Genomic DNA, 15,984 nt, shown 5'->3' with positions numbered 1-15,984 from the left:
CCAAAATGTTTGTAGGCACATGGTGATGAGCTTGTGATGCAGAAGTTGGCAGAAGCAAATGCTTTTTAAAGTCACTCAGTGCATGCTGACTGCCTACATATTTTTACTACATATCAGTTAATATCCACTATGATTTGACGCTTTCTTATTGCTGTGTGTGCTTCTTGTGTAGTATTTTTGGTATAGACAAACTGTGGTGGCCAGTACTTTTTCAGTCACGTCAAAACAGCAAAAACATCCATAGAGCTGCATCACAAACCTTTCAGTTTTTCATCTGTTTCGATGTTTAGATCACCTCCCAAATCAATAAAACAAAGGTACGTGAACAAAATAAAGTTTTGTCAATTTGCAATTCATATTAAGCCCCCGTGGCAATATCATTAAACAGTGCTACAAAACGTTGCAGAAACACTTAAAGTGCATTAATATATTTAACATGGTACTATTCAGTTATCAAATTTAATAGTTGGTGTCAGGTGTAGTTTACACGGGACAGCAGATGAGGCTGGAATAGGAACACAGTCCACTTAATGGCTCAGTGTTTTCTATGGGAAACCACTTAATGTGAAACTTTGCACGTTGTGTTTATATTCTGGTTTCATCGGCTGGCCTGTACAAAATTTACTGAATTTTACACTTTAATATCTGTTTCACTACATTACTATGCAAACTGTCTAAAAATAACCGGCTGTCAGTGGAGCAAAACTTTTTTTTCTTATAAGGGTGTGACGTCACATGAAAACTATCAAAATAGAGTTGATGTTTGTAATGGCGGAGCAAAAGTATAAAGAGAATTTCCAACAACAGTTGTTTGTCAGCTATTTTCTAATGTCAAACGCTATTTGTATGGTTTATGTTGTCATTCATGTTAGGTGTTTCGTATCAGTGGCTTATAAGATTCCTGTTTAATTAGGTTGCTGCTTTAAAGTTTCTATAGACATTTGACCACAATGCAGCTCAAAACAGAGCATGAGTGCGTTTCACTCCGAGGTGAAAGTGAGGTTATGGCGCTACAGTCACGGACACTCTCACACTCAACCATTTGCACACCACAGCATGTCAAGAGGAAACGGGCAGGTATTTCTTCATCTCCACAGCGCTACTCAGAGCCAAGAGATGTGCTCTAAAGGAGTATTCCTCAATCTCTGCATTCCTCAATCTCGGGACCATGACACATTCCAATATCCAGTTCAATCCAATTCCAATCATCACTTCGTAAAATCCAAAAATCCCGCCCCCCCTTTCAAAAATCCAAAGTCTGACCTCTGAAGTGCTTGGGAACTTGTTTGCTTGCTGGAGTGTGATGCGCTGGCTTGCTCACATCCTGTCTTGGCCTCTTTTCTCCTTCGCTGATTTTTTTCCACAGCGCAGCCCAATCCAGGGATGGACGGAGGAGGGGCTGGAACCCAGGAATCTGTTTGGCATAATCGCAACAATTGAGGCTCTGTGTGCGAGGCCAGTCGCCGAGAGTGAGAGAGAAACAGAAAACAGGAGTGCTGTTATGGTGTGCATTACTGGAACAGACGACTACACGCTTGTGACTTACACTCATTATTCTCTGTGGGCTACATTACTGAGCGGGATTGGGTCTGGGCATACATTTGCATTTGTTTATCCTGGAGTGGGATAGAAGAGGAGGAATTTGACTTCTGAACTCAATGTGGCTGCGTAGAGGACTTGAGAACTCTGTGTAACAATGAAACATGCTCTTGTTTACTGTCATGGCAGTTAAGGTACATTCACACTGACAGCCATTAAATCACCGGAGGTCACCAAGTCGCTGTGCTGTTGGTCTCTAGTGCTGTATCTAACCTTATCGGTACTAGATGGATTTTCTGGACATTTGTCCACATTTTCTGAGTTGCTTTTGGGCACATTCTGCTTGTATGGGCATACGAGCATAAGTGTCACCAGAATCTCTGTGAAGCTTCAGCTCAAAATTCCCCACAGATCATTCACCATTGTCATTTTAAAAATTCCTTCTTTTTGTGAAGACAAACACCGTTTTCGTTCACGTATCTTTAAAAGCAAATGAGCTGCTGATCCCTGCCCCTTTTCCAGAGTAGGACTGTGCCTTTAGAACTTGATCCTCAGTTAAAAACATCTGTTTGGTTTTGATTACCAAGTCAGTTGCGCTGAAATCGAAACCGTATTAGTTTAAACTGTCACGTGGCATGTGGGCACTAAACTCCAAAGTTTCTTTCATACCTTATTGTACTTAATCTTTCAAATACAAAAAAACATTTTGTTAAAAACACGCAAGTTGCTACAATAGTCAGTTATGTCTGTGAAGGTAAACAACCAAAAGACATGAAGAGTCTAGCAAATCAATAAATTCACTGCTCTGTTGTCTCAGGTTGGAACTCTAAACAGTGTTCTCTGCTCATCAGTGAAGAGTTAGCATGTTTTGCACAAAATGTTGTGATGGCGTTTGAAGTGGTACAGTGCTCTCACTAGCAAATACTTGCAGATTAAGGTGTTGTAATATTATAGTAAGTTCCTCTTCCTATGTAATGGGGAAGTGTATTGTTTACTGGGTTGTTCTTCTTGTACAATTCCTGGGTTGGTCGATGCACCAGAGGTCCAGTTGTAGCAGTAAAAAATCCGATTTTCATGATATTTAAAAAAATATTTATTATGTATATTTAATAGAGATTTTTTTTTTTTTTAAGTGAGGTGGGGTGGCTGATAACCAATATAATTTAAAGATGACACATACACAATTTAGGCACTAGTTGTATTTGCTTAAAGTTGTGAGGTTTGTGGCATTAACTTTTAATCCCAATGTAATGCAGACAATATTTTAGGACAATATTATTTTATTGCATATCTATTATTAAAAAGAACTGTTAAATAAATGACTAAACAAGTACAATTAATTTCGATATCACGATGCATTGCAATGCATCAGTTCATTTTAAGCTTTTTTATTCAATTATATAAGCAGGCTACTTTTTTTTATTATAATTAGTATATAATTAATCATTGTTAAGAATTCAAAGTAGGCCTAAATATAGCTTCATAACATAAGCAAATATAATTTAATAAAGGAGGAAAAAACAATTACAAGTGATAAAGAAAAAGCACTTTCACTATCTGGGAGTGCTTCAAGTATCGAAGGTTTACAGACAATCATAGTTATTGGTATGACACGTTTTCATCCACATTATTGCCATTTGATTATTACTGATGTGATCATAGAAACTGGCTGCTTTAATAGACTGCATTCACATTAATGCGTGATTTGTTTTCTCATATCAGATATTTCGTACTGTTTTGAAACCATAAATAACTGTTTACATCAATTTTGTATTAAGTGTATGCCGAAATGAAGCCAAACTAAATTAAACTCTGCAACGAAGGCACCGTTTTTTTGCATTTTCCTCATATATTTTGACTACACTCGTGCAGTTTGAATAGTATGTGCATGTATTAGAAAACACAGTGGTCTGCAGTTTATTTACTATTATTTACTCTTCTCATCTGAGACACAGATGCAATGCTAAACGGTTTCTCGCTGTCGGTGCTTGTAATAATTGAAGCGTCTTTCTTAGATGCTTTTACACTGCCGACATGTTTGCTGCATAAGCCTGCGCCTATATTTGATCACATCGTGTCATTGTTTAGCATGATTTATTCAGCCCTTTTGGTTATTTACAGAAAGAGCCAAAAATACGGTGCATCTCTATTTCTTATCATAAAAATAGATCCGTTTAACCACAGCCGCAAACTTCAGGACAAACAAGCACAAAGCGCTCATGAATGTCTGCCAGTAGCCTATCTGAGCTTTCTGCATCTGATACGTACTGCATTGCAAATGACAGAAGTGAATGCATACAGCCAGGTAAAAGACTAAAATGAGAGCGAATGGAAGCACAGTCAAGCAATGTGCGCGCACGTCTTACAGCGCTTGTCCCGTGCTGTGAATCCCGCCGCTTTTGTATCTAGCACACGTGCCACATGCTGGAAACTGTTGAAATAGAGAGTGCATTTTAATACTATGTGAATGACGTCATAGTCTATAATCAATTATGGTCTATTCGATCATCGATGCAGAAACGTCAGTGATTATTTTGGCATCCTTATAATAAAGACAGAGAACCTGGAGCACCTGTGAGTATTCAATGAATAAACAGCTGACGGTATGTTCTATGCTTGATGGCCAGTTTCTTGTTTTACCTCAGATCATCAACTTTCATTAAACGCAAATGACTTCTAGTCACTTTATGGCTGCAAAATGCTGTCAGTTTGAACAGCCCTTTAGAGTTATGCCCCCTGCGTTGAGTTGTGGGATTGTTTTTACACCCTGCGTATGAAGCTTGTGTAGATGCCTGAGATTTCTCTTCTCCGCTACACATCACAATATCCCAGCACCCCATAATGCTCTAACATTTGTGAGAAATTGCATTTAAACGGAGCATACATCACTCTGGCATACTCTGTTTTAATGAAGAAACATATATCACACATACACACTCCTCAGCCACCCTCCCCCATACACTTACACACTTTCACATGCAGGCAGCTACCGTTTTAGTATGTGTATTTATACACGGAACTCCCTGAATGATTTAATCTGCATTGTATAGAATTACTCTAACCGCGCTTAATAAATGACCTCAACAATGCACCGCTTGAAATGACACCAACCTATATGAAAGACACGGCGCAAACACTTGTATTACCCCAGCAACAAGCTTTTTTCACACACGTCACATATGTAGTATTGCCATAGCAACAGGAGCGCACACGTCGTCCGCTCCTCAACAAAAGCTTTTACGTGCCGCCGGGCTGTTTCTGCACTTTCACTTTTTTTCTTTTTTTTTTTGCTTTTTCCCACCGCCGCAGCAGCTAATTGCACTGATATTTACGTCGATGTTAGGAGACGTCACCATTAATGCTACAATAGTGTTATTATGGTATCTTTCTTCATGTCATTCCAGCTCTCCGCACAATGAATCATCCTCTGAATTCGTCATCTCTGTGAAAAGCATTTGTAGAGCGCTGGAAGGAACATCCTGTCTCTGTGCGCCCATTCGCTGTTTACACCTCTGACTGATGCAAGTATTGTGTCAGCTCCCCACGCTGCCCACTGCCATGGCAACGCTCTGCCTGCATGCTCCTTTCCCGAACAACATACTTTTTTTTTTTTAACATCGGTCTTTCCTCATATGCACACAGTTGATGTGCAGCATCATTATCTCCATCAAAACGTTTTTGTGATTTTCAAATAGCATCCTTTCTGCCAGACAGGATAATGAGGCGTATTCGTGGTTACCCATATATGTCTTGACTATTTCCTGTTTTAAAGCGATATTTCTGTAAGCAAAACCGCAAACGTACCATAGTCTGGTGGTGGAAAAAGTTTTTGTGTGAGCCCTATAAAATCTGTATTATATTTTTTCACCAAAATCTCTGTTTTAATGGATAAATGACATTTAATTAATCAAAATGAATGTCTAATTAATTGAAGCCATGACATGTACACAATTTAATAGTAATTTATTAAAAGATTGACAAAAAAGTTTTTTTTTTTCCTATTTTATTAAATGCAGAAACGGTCTGTGTAATCAAATAAACAATAATTGCTAGTGTCCCCAACCTTATGATTATTTTTATGTCACATAACTCTTATATTGAAGCGGCTAAAGCTGAAAACACTACAGGCATCATGTTCCCTTCAGTATTCAGGATTTATATTTAATAGTATTTTGCAGTTTAATATTCAGACACTGATCCATATCGCATTTGGTTTAAAGTGTACTGACCTACTTTTGATTAATTCATCCAAAATTGGGCATTTCCGCGACATTCAGCATGATACAGTAAATTCCATTTTATGACGAAATCCCGCTGTTCTGTCTACGTTTTACACATTGCAGCTATACATCAGTATGATATGAGTGCTCAAAATTTTTATAGAGTACATGTGTGGACAGGCCTTTTTGTTATACATTGTTCTGTAAATTCGGCCTGTCTCACCTTGACACGTGGGTCGTGAATCTTCAGAGGACAGGACGACATTAACACAGGAGCTGTGCTCTTCAGAGAGTGGCAGATCAGGAACACGTCTGCCCTTTGTGTGCACAAAGACAGAGGAAAAGAGCGACTGAGAGAGACAAGTGAAGGAAGCAGATGAATGCTAATAGGAGCACTCAGTCATGTGGAGCGGGACGGTAATGGGACTTCATTCATTCTTAATGAACACATTGTTAATTTCACTGACGTACAGTAACGGCCTGAGCTGCACCCTGTATGATGACTAGACTAGATATTGATTTGAATTTGGCACATTAGAGACCGTTTTTTTTTGTACCGTCACATACATCTTCATTTTAAACCCGCTTTTCTTTTTTTGCTTGTGATTTTATCGATTACTTGTGGTTAAGTTGAATCTAAACATTAAACGTTTTCTGTTTAGTGCATAGTATTGCGATCCACGGTTTTGGACCAATAGGAGTTTACTTTGGGAGAAGTTATTTAGCATCACGCTGCAGAAAGAAGCAGAAACGTTCATATTTACTAATTGTCCAGTGAAGTTTTGCAAAGCCTAGAATCTGGAATTTTACACGAACGCAAATTTTGCCACAGTTTGGACAAGCTTAATTGCTGCATTTGTAGATTCGTCACTGGACGTTTACTTAAACCTGTGCACTGCAGTCAAGTTGCACAATGTAAACTTTAGTAGTTTTGCTTATCAATCTCTTATAAGTCATGGCTTGATTATGTTATCATTCCGGCAGATGCTTTTATATATAAAGCCCTAACCTTCAGCAGTTATCTAGCAATAGCTGTCAGAAGTAGTTCCACAATGGAAGGAATCATTTTGCAGTTGTATTTGAACCACCTATGTGTCTAGTCCATTTGAAATCTCAGTCTCATCCGATCAGCATCAGCTCGTCGACAAACACAGATGGCGCACAGACATGTTTTCTGGACCTAATTAGGAGCCGCAGTGTCACTTTATGGGCAGCACCCTATAGCATGTTCTCACAGATCTGCTGGTGAAGAGTGAGCGTTATTCAGTGGCAGACACTCTCCTGTGGCGTATGCCTGTCTAGGACTGCAAATATGAATGAAGCATGTCACATGGACAATCTGAACAAGATGTCTCTGAAACGTGATTCCTTTGGAGAGCCAGGGAACAGAGCGGAACACTTCTGAGCAGCTGTTGGACGGCGAGAGGGTGTTTTTCGGGAACATGAAGACGGCGCGAGCACCACGCCCAGCCCTGTTCCCAAGCTCCAGCCTGCTGGACGAAGAGCAAGAAAGGGAAAGGAAGCTGTTTTTATCTGGGTCAGAGTTTGGATCTGGAAGCACTTTCCTATTCCCCCAGTGCCGAGCACCACCCTGCTTTCACAGTGTCTTCCACCACAGCGCCATGTGGAAAATCCTGGAACATATTGCTGTTAAAGTGATGGATGGCAGCCCGGTGCGGAATGAGGTGGGGGATGGAAAGAAAAGTGCATCTGTTCCGTCCTTCACGAGGGTGTGTGTGCATAGGAGGAGGAGAAGATGAGATTACAGCCGAAGTCCTGCTGAAGGTGCTCGACCAGACTGTAGGAATGAGATCATGTCTCTCTCCGCGATTTTAAATTTCATTGTCCTCATTTACAACATTCGTCATTTGTTTTGATGGTGAGCAGCTTTGCATTCCTGGAAGCATGCGTTGCACTGATAGAAAACATTTGGACACGGGATATATTCATTTTATTTGGATGCTTCTCTTTCTGACGTTGAGTAGAAGAGCTTTGGGGAAAACCGGCTTCTGTTCTTGGAAGCCACCATGAGAGAAAGTGCCCTGTTTAACCTCCAGGCCAGTAAATAAATCATGTGTCCTGCAGTGCTCTCGTTTTAAAATAGAAACTAGAATGAAGGCATGCGTATGTGTGTATGTGAGTAATGCAATGGTTGTTACTAGGGAGAAGACATGACAGTATCATTTCGACAAGAATTAAGCACACTGGCCACACAACACTGTCTTTTTTTCCTACGAACCACAGAACCTTGCATGTAATCAGTTTCAAAGATGTTACTTCATTGGCTCATTTTTGCTAGTTCAACTTCCTAATTACTGATCTGTCAACAGTACAAGAAATCAAGGAATGGACTGTCATATTTTACAGCAAAAGCAAATAAAAACATCAGGGGTATGACATTGCAACCTTGAGCACATTAACATTTGACCAACAATGTGAACATATCTTTTCCTGCCAGTATTGACATGCCCTGATGAAATTCAGTCTAAACCTTATACTGGCACACAGAAATTAGCCAGTGAAACTAATTTCATTTTAGTAGAAAACTCTTTAAAGAACTTTATAGGGAACAGCGCTATCAGAAACTGCAGATTTAATTCTTAAGGTGTCGTCATATTTACCATTATTTAGTGAATTTTCACAGTAAAATCCAGTCATTTCAAAAGGTCTGTAATTCTGTGAGAGCGATTTCACTCACGTTCAAGTTTGTCATGAGAATTTTATGAACTGACTTACAGAAATCAGCCTATTTAAAATATATGAGCTGTTATTCATACATTGCTACACTATTGAGAATAGACGGTTGCATATCATATGCTGATATGATTCCGCGTCCGACAAGGAGAAAGGAAAATTATGCCATTTTTGACGCAAGAAATCTTTAAAATTAAAATTCTGATCTTTGGTCAAAAATGGCTTTATTGAAGTACCTAAGTTCTTATCTAAGATGTGTTGTCATTCACCCGAGCCAGCAATCACATTGCAGCAGTGCAGGCTTTTGTTTACACCGTGTGTGTGTGTGTGTGTGTGGTGTCAGCAGCGGGGTATTTCCAGGACTCAGTTCATGTGTTCATCAGGCCTGCTGTGTGATTGTGTAAATTACTGGAGCTCCTGTCAGCCCCCCCAACACTCTCTCCACTCCTCATCACCATCAACAATTAATGGAAGTGCAGGGCGGATATCCCTCTCACCCTGCCAGACCCTGACACACACACACACATCTGTTTGACTGCTGTGCTCCTGCGAAGCGGAAATGTAGGGTTGCTGTGCATGAGGAGTTGTGAGGGCTTTCCTGTGCTTGTTTCGAATTCTGTGGGTCATTGGCATTTATCAGGTTGTGTGAATCTCTCTGTGACTGGAAACGATTTAGCGGTGATTACAAAGCCTATTGCTGTTGCTAAGGCTTAGGGAGTTGTTTAGACCACTAACCTTACATATAACCCTCTGTGGCATATCTTGCCCTCCACCGTTTGTGCCACAAACCTTAACACCTCAGAGCAGGAAGTTTGAGGAGCAGTGGTTATCACTGTAAGCACTTAAGATTAACATCAGACTTACAATGGATGGATATGTTCTTGCTATTTGTTCTCATAATTGTCAAACTTGCAAATTGTGGGTGAAATATTGCATTGTTAGTAGCATGATCATACAATCTTATTAATATTAAATATATTAAAACACATTTTAGGCGAATATTAAGAAGTATTTTGTAATAAAGAAACTCTTCAAATAATGTTTAATTATAATATTAGTAAGTGGTATGTTGTATTGTTGTCAGTAATTACGATTTATGAAGTATACTAATAAAATATGTATGAAATAGTCTTTGTCATTTTAAAAAGTGTTTTCGTAATTTTGGAAGTATGTTGATGTGTTATGTTTGATTTGTTTTGTTTTCTGCAGGATGAGGTGGACAGTTTAAGTCCTGTTTTTAGGGACTATCCACATCTCCATGAAGAAGTGAAAGCGTGGGTGAAAGACCAAAAAGTTCAGGAAATTTTTATGCAAGGTAAGGCGGTCGCATTTTATCAGTTATTCTAAACGGGTACTTGTAACTAAAGGATCAGTAATTACTGCCCACCATCCACCAAAATTCTAATATCCTGTAAGATTAAATTATTTTTGACCTACAAAAACTTTTAACAATCTCTTTTCACTGTTGGTTGTAGTAGCAATGTTCATGTAACAATGGTTATGGCAATAATGGAAAAGAATAATACAAGAACAATAGAAATAAAGTTGAGGCCTTCAGCCTCTATTTCCTGGTCAGAGTGTTTAAGGAAGGGAGTAGTTTTTCCCAAACCGGCTGCCAGCTCACATTGAGTTCTAGCTCCTTTCTGGTACAGAATGCCCAGTTCTTAGGATCCAAATCAAAAACATCCCTTCAGTTTCACTTGGAAATATGTGACATTACGGAAGTAATGAGTGATGAAAAAAACCAATAACAACAAGAAAACCTGATGTGGTTTGTAAAAATGGAAGACCACTCGCTGTACCTGGCTGGTTCAGGCAGAGGGTGTTGTTGTGGTCTTGGCAGAAGGTCTTGTTTACAAAGTCCATAACAAAATTCCAGGCCCACAATTAGTGATAATTGTTGAACTTGGCAGTTGACAAGGGCAGAATGGAAAGTATCTCAAAGCCAAAGGTTTTGGTGGGGAAACAGAGAACAAAAAGGAAAAAAAATAAACTGTCTGTGGTTTTATGCAGACGTCGCCCCATGGTTTATGTGCATGTGCAAACATGTGTGAGGGACATGCATTTTGGGTTGTTGTAGGCACAAGGACAGTGAGGGGTTGGCTGCTCTAGCAGGGCATATGAGCGGTGTGTTCAGGAGTAATTAATGGGAATGACCTGCCCTGCACTAATGAGCTCCAGTCAGTTTGGACACTTGCCAGCGTTCACTGCGGCTAACAGCATTTCACAGATACAAGGATTGATGTGTCATTCCCTGAGGTAAAGTTCACTCAGAATGAACAAAAGGAGAGTTTGTGGAATGCTCACATTGTATGCTGACACAGTAGACACTGACCAAGTGCTGTTGTGCTATTTAATGCTGTGTAGTTTTATTGGATGTTTTTGAAAGCGTTTCTGGTTCTTGATATCTTGATATAGGTCCCTATTCATTGAATGGCTACCGTGTACGAGTTTACAGACAGGACTCAGCCACCCAGTGGTTCACGGGCATCATCACCCACCACGATCTCTTCAGCCGCACTATGGTTGTCATGAATGACCAGGTATCTGAGACCTGATTTTGTGTTTTAGTTCTGAAAAATTCTGCTTTTTCATGTGTCTTGCATAATAAAAAATGTTATTTATTAAACGTATTTTGAAAATGATTTTATTAGGCAAATGCATTATTATTATTCACCAATAGAACTTTTATTTTGAACTAATCCACTTTCAATATTGTAATCGTTTAAAATATTTATCATAAAACTGAAAATGAATCTTGATTTGTGCACAGGTACTAGAGCCTCAGAACGTTGACCCCTCCATGGTACAGATGACCTTTCTGGATGATGTGGTCCATTCTTTACTAAAAGGAGAGAACATCGGTATCACGTCACGACGCAGGTCTCGCTCTAGCCAGAACAGCAACACTGCCCACGTGAGTGTAGCCTATAAGAGCACACAGATATCTCACGTGCCTCTATGTGCTTATGTTGCTAGATGATCAGCGCACCTGCCTTCCTGGAACAACATTGTGTTCATTGTTATATGCCAACTTGAATTTCTGTCTTGTGCATGTCTGTCCCAGTGTCTGTTTGTGCTTGTTTACTGGACGTCGTGTCTGTAGCTAGCTTTGAAGTAAAGTTCCTATGTGCTTTTTTACAATCTTTTTTTAAGAAACCTAGAGCCTTGTAGAAACACATATCATTGCTCCCTTCATCATTAACAAGACTTCTCTGTTCCACCTTGTTTTTTTGTTTTTGTTTGTTTTTCTTCTCTGTTTCCCTGTTTTAAACATTAATTGGGGATATGCAAGCAGACCACAGGAGGGAGACCAAGCGGCTCTACAGGAATCACTCAGGTACCGGGCCGCACCTCCCTCTCTCCATAGATTTAGAGCTGCTGTTTTACCACCTGCATATCCCTGTCTATTATAAATATTTAGCATATTTTATTGCAAGTACTAATTTTCCAATAAATGCTTACCCCGATTACCTTTTCACATGGTGTGCTTGCATGGAGTAAATGGGTTTGTGGTGTAAAGTAGTTCTTTGAGATACAGGGTTGGAAAGCTTTTTTAAGAGCCATAGGAACTCTTCTTTAAGCCTAGCTCTGTGACTAGTTTTTTACAGAGGTGTGTAGTGCAGTCATTGCTGGCAAGTGTTTTTTTTATATTGGTGGTTTAACTTAAAAGTTCTCTTTTACTCTCTATAACGTGAATCCATTACAAACCCTCTCATGCTTGTATTTGTGCATCCTTTTGTGTTTTTGTTCAGGGTCATTACACGCGTGCCCAGGCCAACAGCCCTAGACCCGTGATGAATTCCTCTGGCTCCACCCCCAAACAGGCCTCTCAGGCTCAGCAGCAGCAGCAACAATCCCAGCATGCTCAGCAGCAGCTATCTCAACAACACCAGCAGCAGCAGGCCTCACCGGGTCAACAGCGTGGCTCGCGATCTTCACGTCGGAAGGGCTCTGACAGTAGTGTTCCAGATGATGAAAAGATTAAAGATGAAAAATCGGACAGTGGAGGAAAAGGTAAAAAACTGATCGTTGTTACGGTAATCATGCAACTGAGACTGTACGGTCCACTGAACGGTACTGGTCGGTACAGTATGGTACAGTACAGTAAGATTCAGAACACCCTAGTTCAGCTTGTTTTCACTGCTATCGGTGCCCTTAATTTATAGGTGTGGTGCATGAGGAAACATAACGATCGACAAAATAAAATAAAAACTCAGTTTTAATGTACAATATTAGCCATTATAAAAGTATAAGAGGCTTAAGAGGAAATAAAGACATAAGCAAACAAAGTCAGCCCTGTACTGTGGTCAAGTTCAAAATAAATATATAGAGTTAAATATAACTTTGTGCTTAGCCAGAACTATATGACCAGGACTAAAAAAAGTGCATGAGACAATGACTGCTTGTTAAATATAATGTTACCCAAAAAAACATTGTATTTCATGTTTAATCACTACAGAGATTTCAGAGCCAGCGGCAAATGTTGGAGGGACTAGCTGAGCTTGAGGCTGCTCTGAGCAGATACATAAATACTGAGCGCCTGGTGATCACCTGGAGCTATAAAATCGGAAAAGTACATTTTCAAATGGACGCTTTATAAAAAGACTGCAGATTTGAGTTTTTAATTACATTTTTGCCTGAAAAACTCTTAAAACTACACTTGATCACAAAATAACAGTAAAATTAGCAGGTTTTTTGAGCAATGACGTTTCTCCAGTCCACAAGAACAGAAAAGAAAGCATATTGAATAACGTCTGTTGTATGTGTCAAAATATAAAATTATAAAATACACTGTTATATTTTTTTTTTGTGTATGCCCACTCTGATGTAAATAAGCCAATGTAAATAAACTCATGGACAGCAGATCAGAACGAGTGAAGGGGATTTGTATAGCACAGATTTGACGATTCTAGTAAACCAGTGAAGCTTCTGAAGTGAGTTTAGCTCCACACTTTGCTGTGCTAGGTACCCTTACAGAAGTACTGAATGGTAGTGGTATGGTACAGTTCACTATTTACAATGGAAACGGACATAACTGCATACTGTATTGTACCAAACCGTACTGCTCAGTGGAAAGAGCCATAAATGTAAATGTATTTTTCTGGTGCTTTTGCTTGATGTATGCATGTTGTTCTAACAACGAAAGTTGGCAGTGTGTCATGAAGAAAAAAAAAAGGGGCGAATATAGTATTACTTGTGCAAAATGATTTCATAAATAATGCTTAAAAGACTAAAGGTCTGTGACTGAATTGCTTTGATTCAGTCATGTTTGGAATTTGATGGGAAATGAAACGGTAATTGCAGCACCCCACTCTGAGGAATTAAAACATAATGAATCTCTTCTAGATTGATTGGATTTTCCCCTATTATGGCTTCATATTATACAGAGGCTATTATGTTTGGCACGGTCTAGTGCTGTAAATTTAAGTTGACGAAACCTTCTACTGAATAGGTTCAGCACTAGCTTTTTGGCCGAATGGCTGTCTGGTAAAAGATCATTTAGATCCTTCCATCATAATTCCTGCAGTACAGTGTTGGTCAGGGTGTTGGGTCTTTGAGAGATGAGGTGAGTGCAGCCAGTGCATTGGAATGGACATTTTAAGTGTGCATAAATTCTACCAGAGTCCCATCCATCACACTTCTAATGCAGCACTTAAGATTCAATCAGCCTTTAACCTAAGTACAAAATGACATCATCCTGATCCGTGCTTGAATAATCAATTGGATTGAGTTTCCTGTGCACTCAGCTTGCATGGAAATGTTTGTTGGTGGCACATTTTGTGGCGGTGTTGAAAGTTCTTCCTGACAAAGTTGGTCTTTTTTTTTCTTTCTAGATTCTTCTAAAAACAAAAGCAAGCAGACAAACAAGAGAAGGAAAGCAGATGAAGAGGACAAGAAGGGCGGTCTCAAGCGGCTCAAAACAGAGACGTCTGATCTCTCTGAGAGCAGTGACTCTGAGAACTCTAATAAGCGGAGCATAGACTCCTCATCGGAGCCCAGTTCAGAGAATGAGCTGAAATGCAAGAGCACTTCAAAAGTTCCAGAGGAGGAGGAGGAGAAGTCCCAGGGATCCAAGCCTGTGGATGAGTTAGGTGTGATCAACAGGCTATCTCCCTGGGATGAGATGCAGGATAAAAGCAGCAAGCCGGTGGTTGTGGAGGTGGCAGAGGGTGAGAGGTCAGGAGAAAGGAGATCTCCGCTGACTCCTCCCGCGTCCTGTACCCAAAACCAAGCCTCTGGACCAACGGAGGTCCAAAGCTGCATTGTCGAGATGAAAAGCACTGTGAAAACCCTTCCTAAGGACCATTATGGCACAGGAACACCTAGGACGCACACGCCCAAGTGCGTGATTGATATCACAGAGGATGCCAACACGCAGTCTAGTTCCAGAGAGAACTCTGAGGCCGTATCGGCCCTGCTGGCATCACAGAAGTGTGATGCGTATGTCCCTGAATCCAGACATTTGGTGCTAAATGCCTCCCACTCAGAGAGCAGGAGGACGGATGGCGAGCAGCAGCAGAATGCTCGCAGCATAGGCGGTAAAATCGAATTCACCCACTCTGAGGTCATAAGGCCGGTGACATCAGTGAGTGAGTCAGCAGCCCTGGGCGAGAGAGGGAAGCTCCAGCAGCAGTACACGTCTATGGTTATTAAAAATGCCTCGCTGACCGAGGACATCAAGAAAACCCATAAACTCAGTCCTTCCCCTGACCTGCCCAAACCTAAGTCTAACTCATCCCCTGACATTCTCAAGCCCAAGTGCAATCCTTCACCTGACATCAAGTCAAAATCCCACAACGTTCATGAATCCTCCAAACCCAAACCAAATACGTCTCCTGAGGTGTCCAAACATAAACCGCGCCACCCTGAAAACCCACCTACAACAGTCCGATTGCCACTCAAACCTGAGCCAGACATACCCCGCTCTAGTTTTAAGCCTGTTCCAGCACGAGGGGGACCCTCGGAAGCAAGGAAAAGCCCACTTGTTGACAAAAATGAGCCTTTTACAGTATACCGAGACCCTGCGTTGGTGCGTCCTGAATCAGATAGCAACCACATGACTTACCTGCACCCACACCTGCATGCACTGCATGGTTCTTCTCACGCGACGTGTCTCACGCCCAGCTCGCACCACCCGTCCCACCTCCTCCCTTCTTCCTCCATGAGCCACTCTGTGCACCACCCACACCTTCTGCCCACTGTACTACCCACAATTCCACCAACCTCTCTTCTGGGCAGCCATCCACGGCTGGACTCCCCTGCACTAGGGCACTTGGCTTTGGCCCACCACCATTCCCACCAGCAGCAGCAGTTTCTTCAGCAGCAGCCACCCCCACCCCTGCTGGCCCAGACGCATGGAGGTGCCTCGTATAACCAGCTCGGTCTCTACCCCATCATCTGGCAATACCCAAACGGTACCCACTCCTACCCACCTGGATACAAGTGGGTACATCCGGAAAATGCTGTTAATTCAGACTCCAGTCTACGGAGGGTATGTGTATACCTGTCTGTTTACTAGCCCTGATTG

The 15,984-nt window shown here is 40.9% G+C and overlaps 1 protein-coding gene across 9 annotated transcripts in view; it reads left to right on the top strand.

The window, feature by feature from the left end:
• jmjd1cb (jumonji domain containing 1Cb) overlaps nt 1-15,984 on the top strand; it is a 108,657-nt gene that overhangs the window by 73,689 nt on the left and 18,984 nt on the right. For 4 of the 9 annotated variants that reach the window (XM_043253953.1, XM_043253951.1, XM_043253955.1 and 1 more), the window contains 6 exons: nt 9,663-9,768; nt 10,872-10,996; nt 11,227-11,370; nt 11,749-11,793; nt 12,209-12,470; nt 14,291-15,948. In XM_043253953.1, coding sequence (XP_043109888.1) covers nt 9,663-9,768; nt 10,872-10,996; nt 11,227-11,370; nt 11,749-11,793; nt 12,209-12,470; nt 14,291-15,948 — 2,340 coding nt within the window. Of the gene's footprint in view, nt 1-9,662; nt 9,769-10,568; nt 10,713-10,871; nt 10,997-11,226; nt 11,371-11,748; nt 11,794-12,208; nt 12,471-14,290; nt 15,949-15,984 lie in introns of those variants that run through there. The other 5 variants (XM_043253952.1, XM_043253958.1, XM_043253954.1 and 2 more) reach the window with 3 other exon arrangements.

This window comes from Puntigrus tetrazona, chromosome 12 (genome assembly GCF_018831695.1).
Source record: "Puntigrus tetrazona isolate hp1 chromosome 12, ASM1883169v1, whole genome shotgun sequence".
NCBI lineage: Eukaryota > Metazoa > Chordata > Actinopteri > Cypriniformes > Cyprinidae > Puntigrus > Puntigrus tetrazona.
The sequence above is the reverse complement of the archived record's forward strand: the minus strand, read 5'-3'. Positions and strand labels throughout refer to the sequence as shown.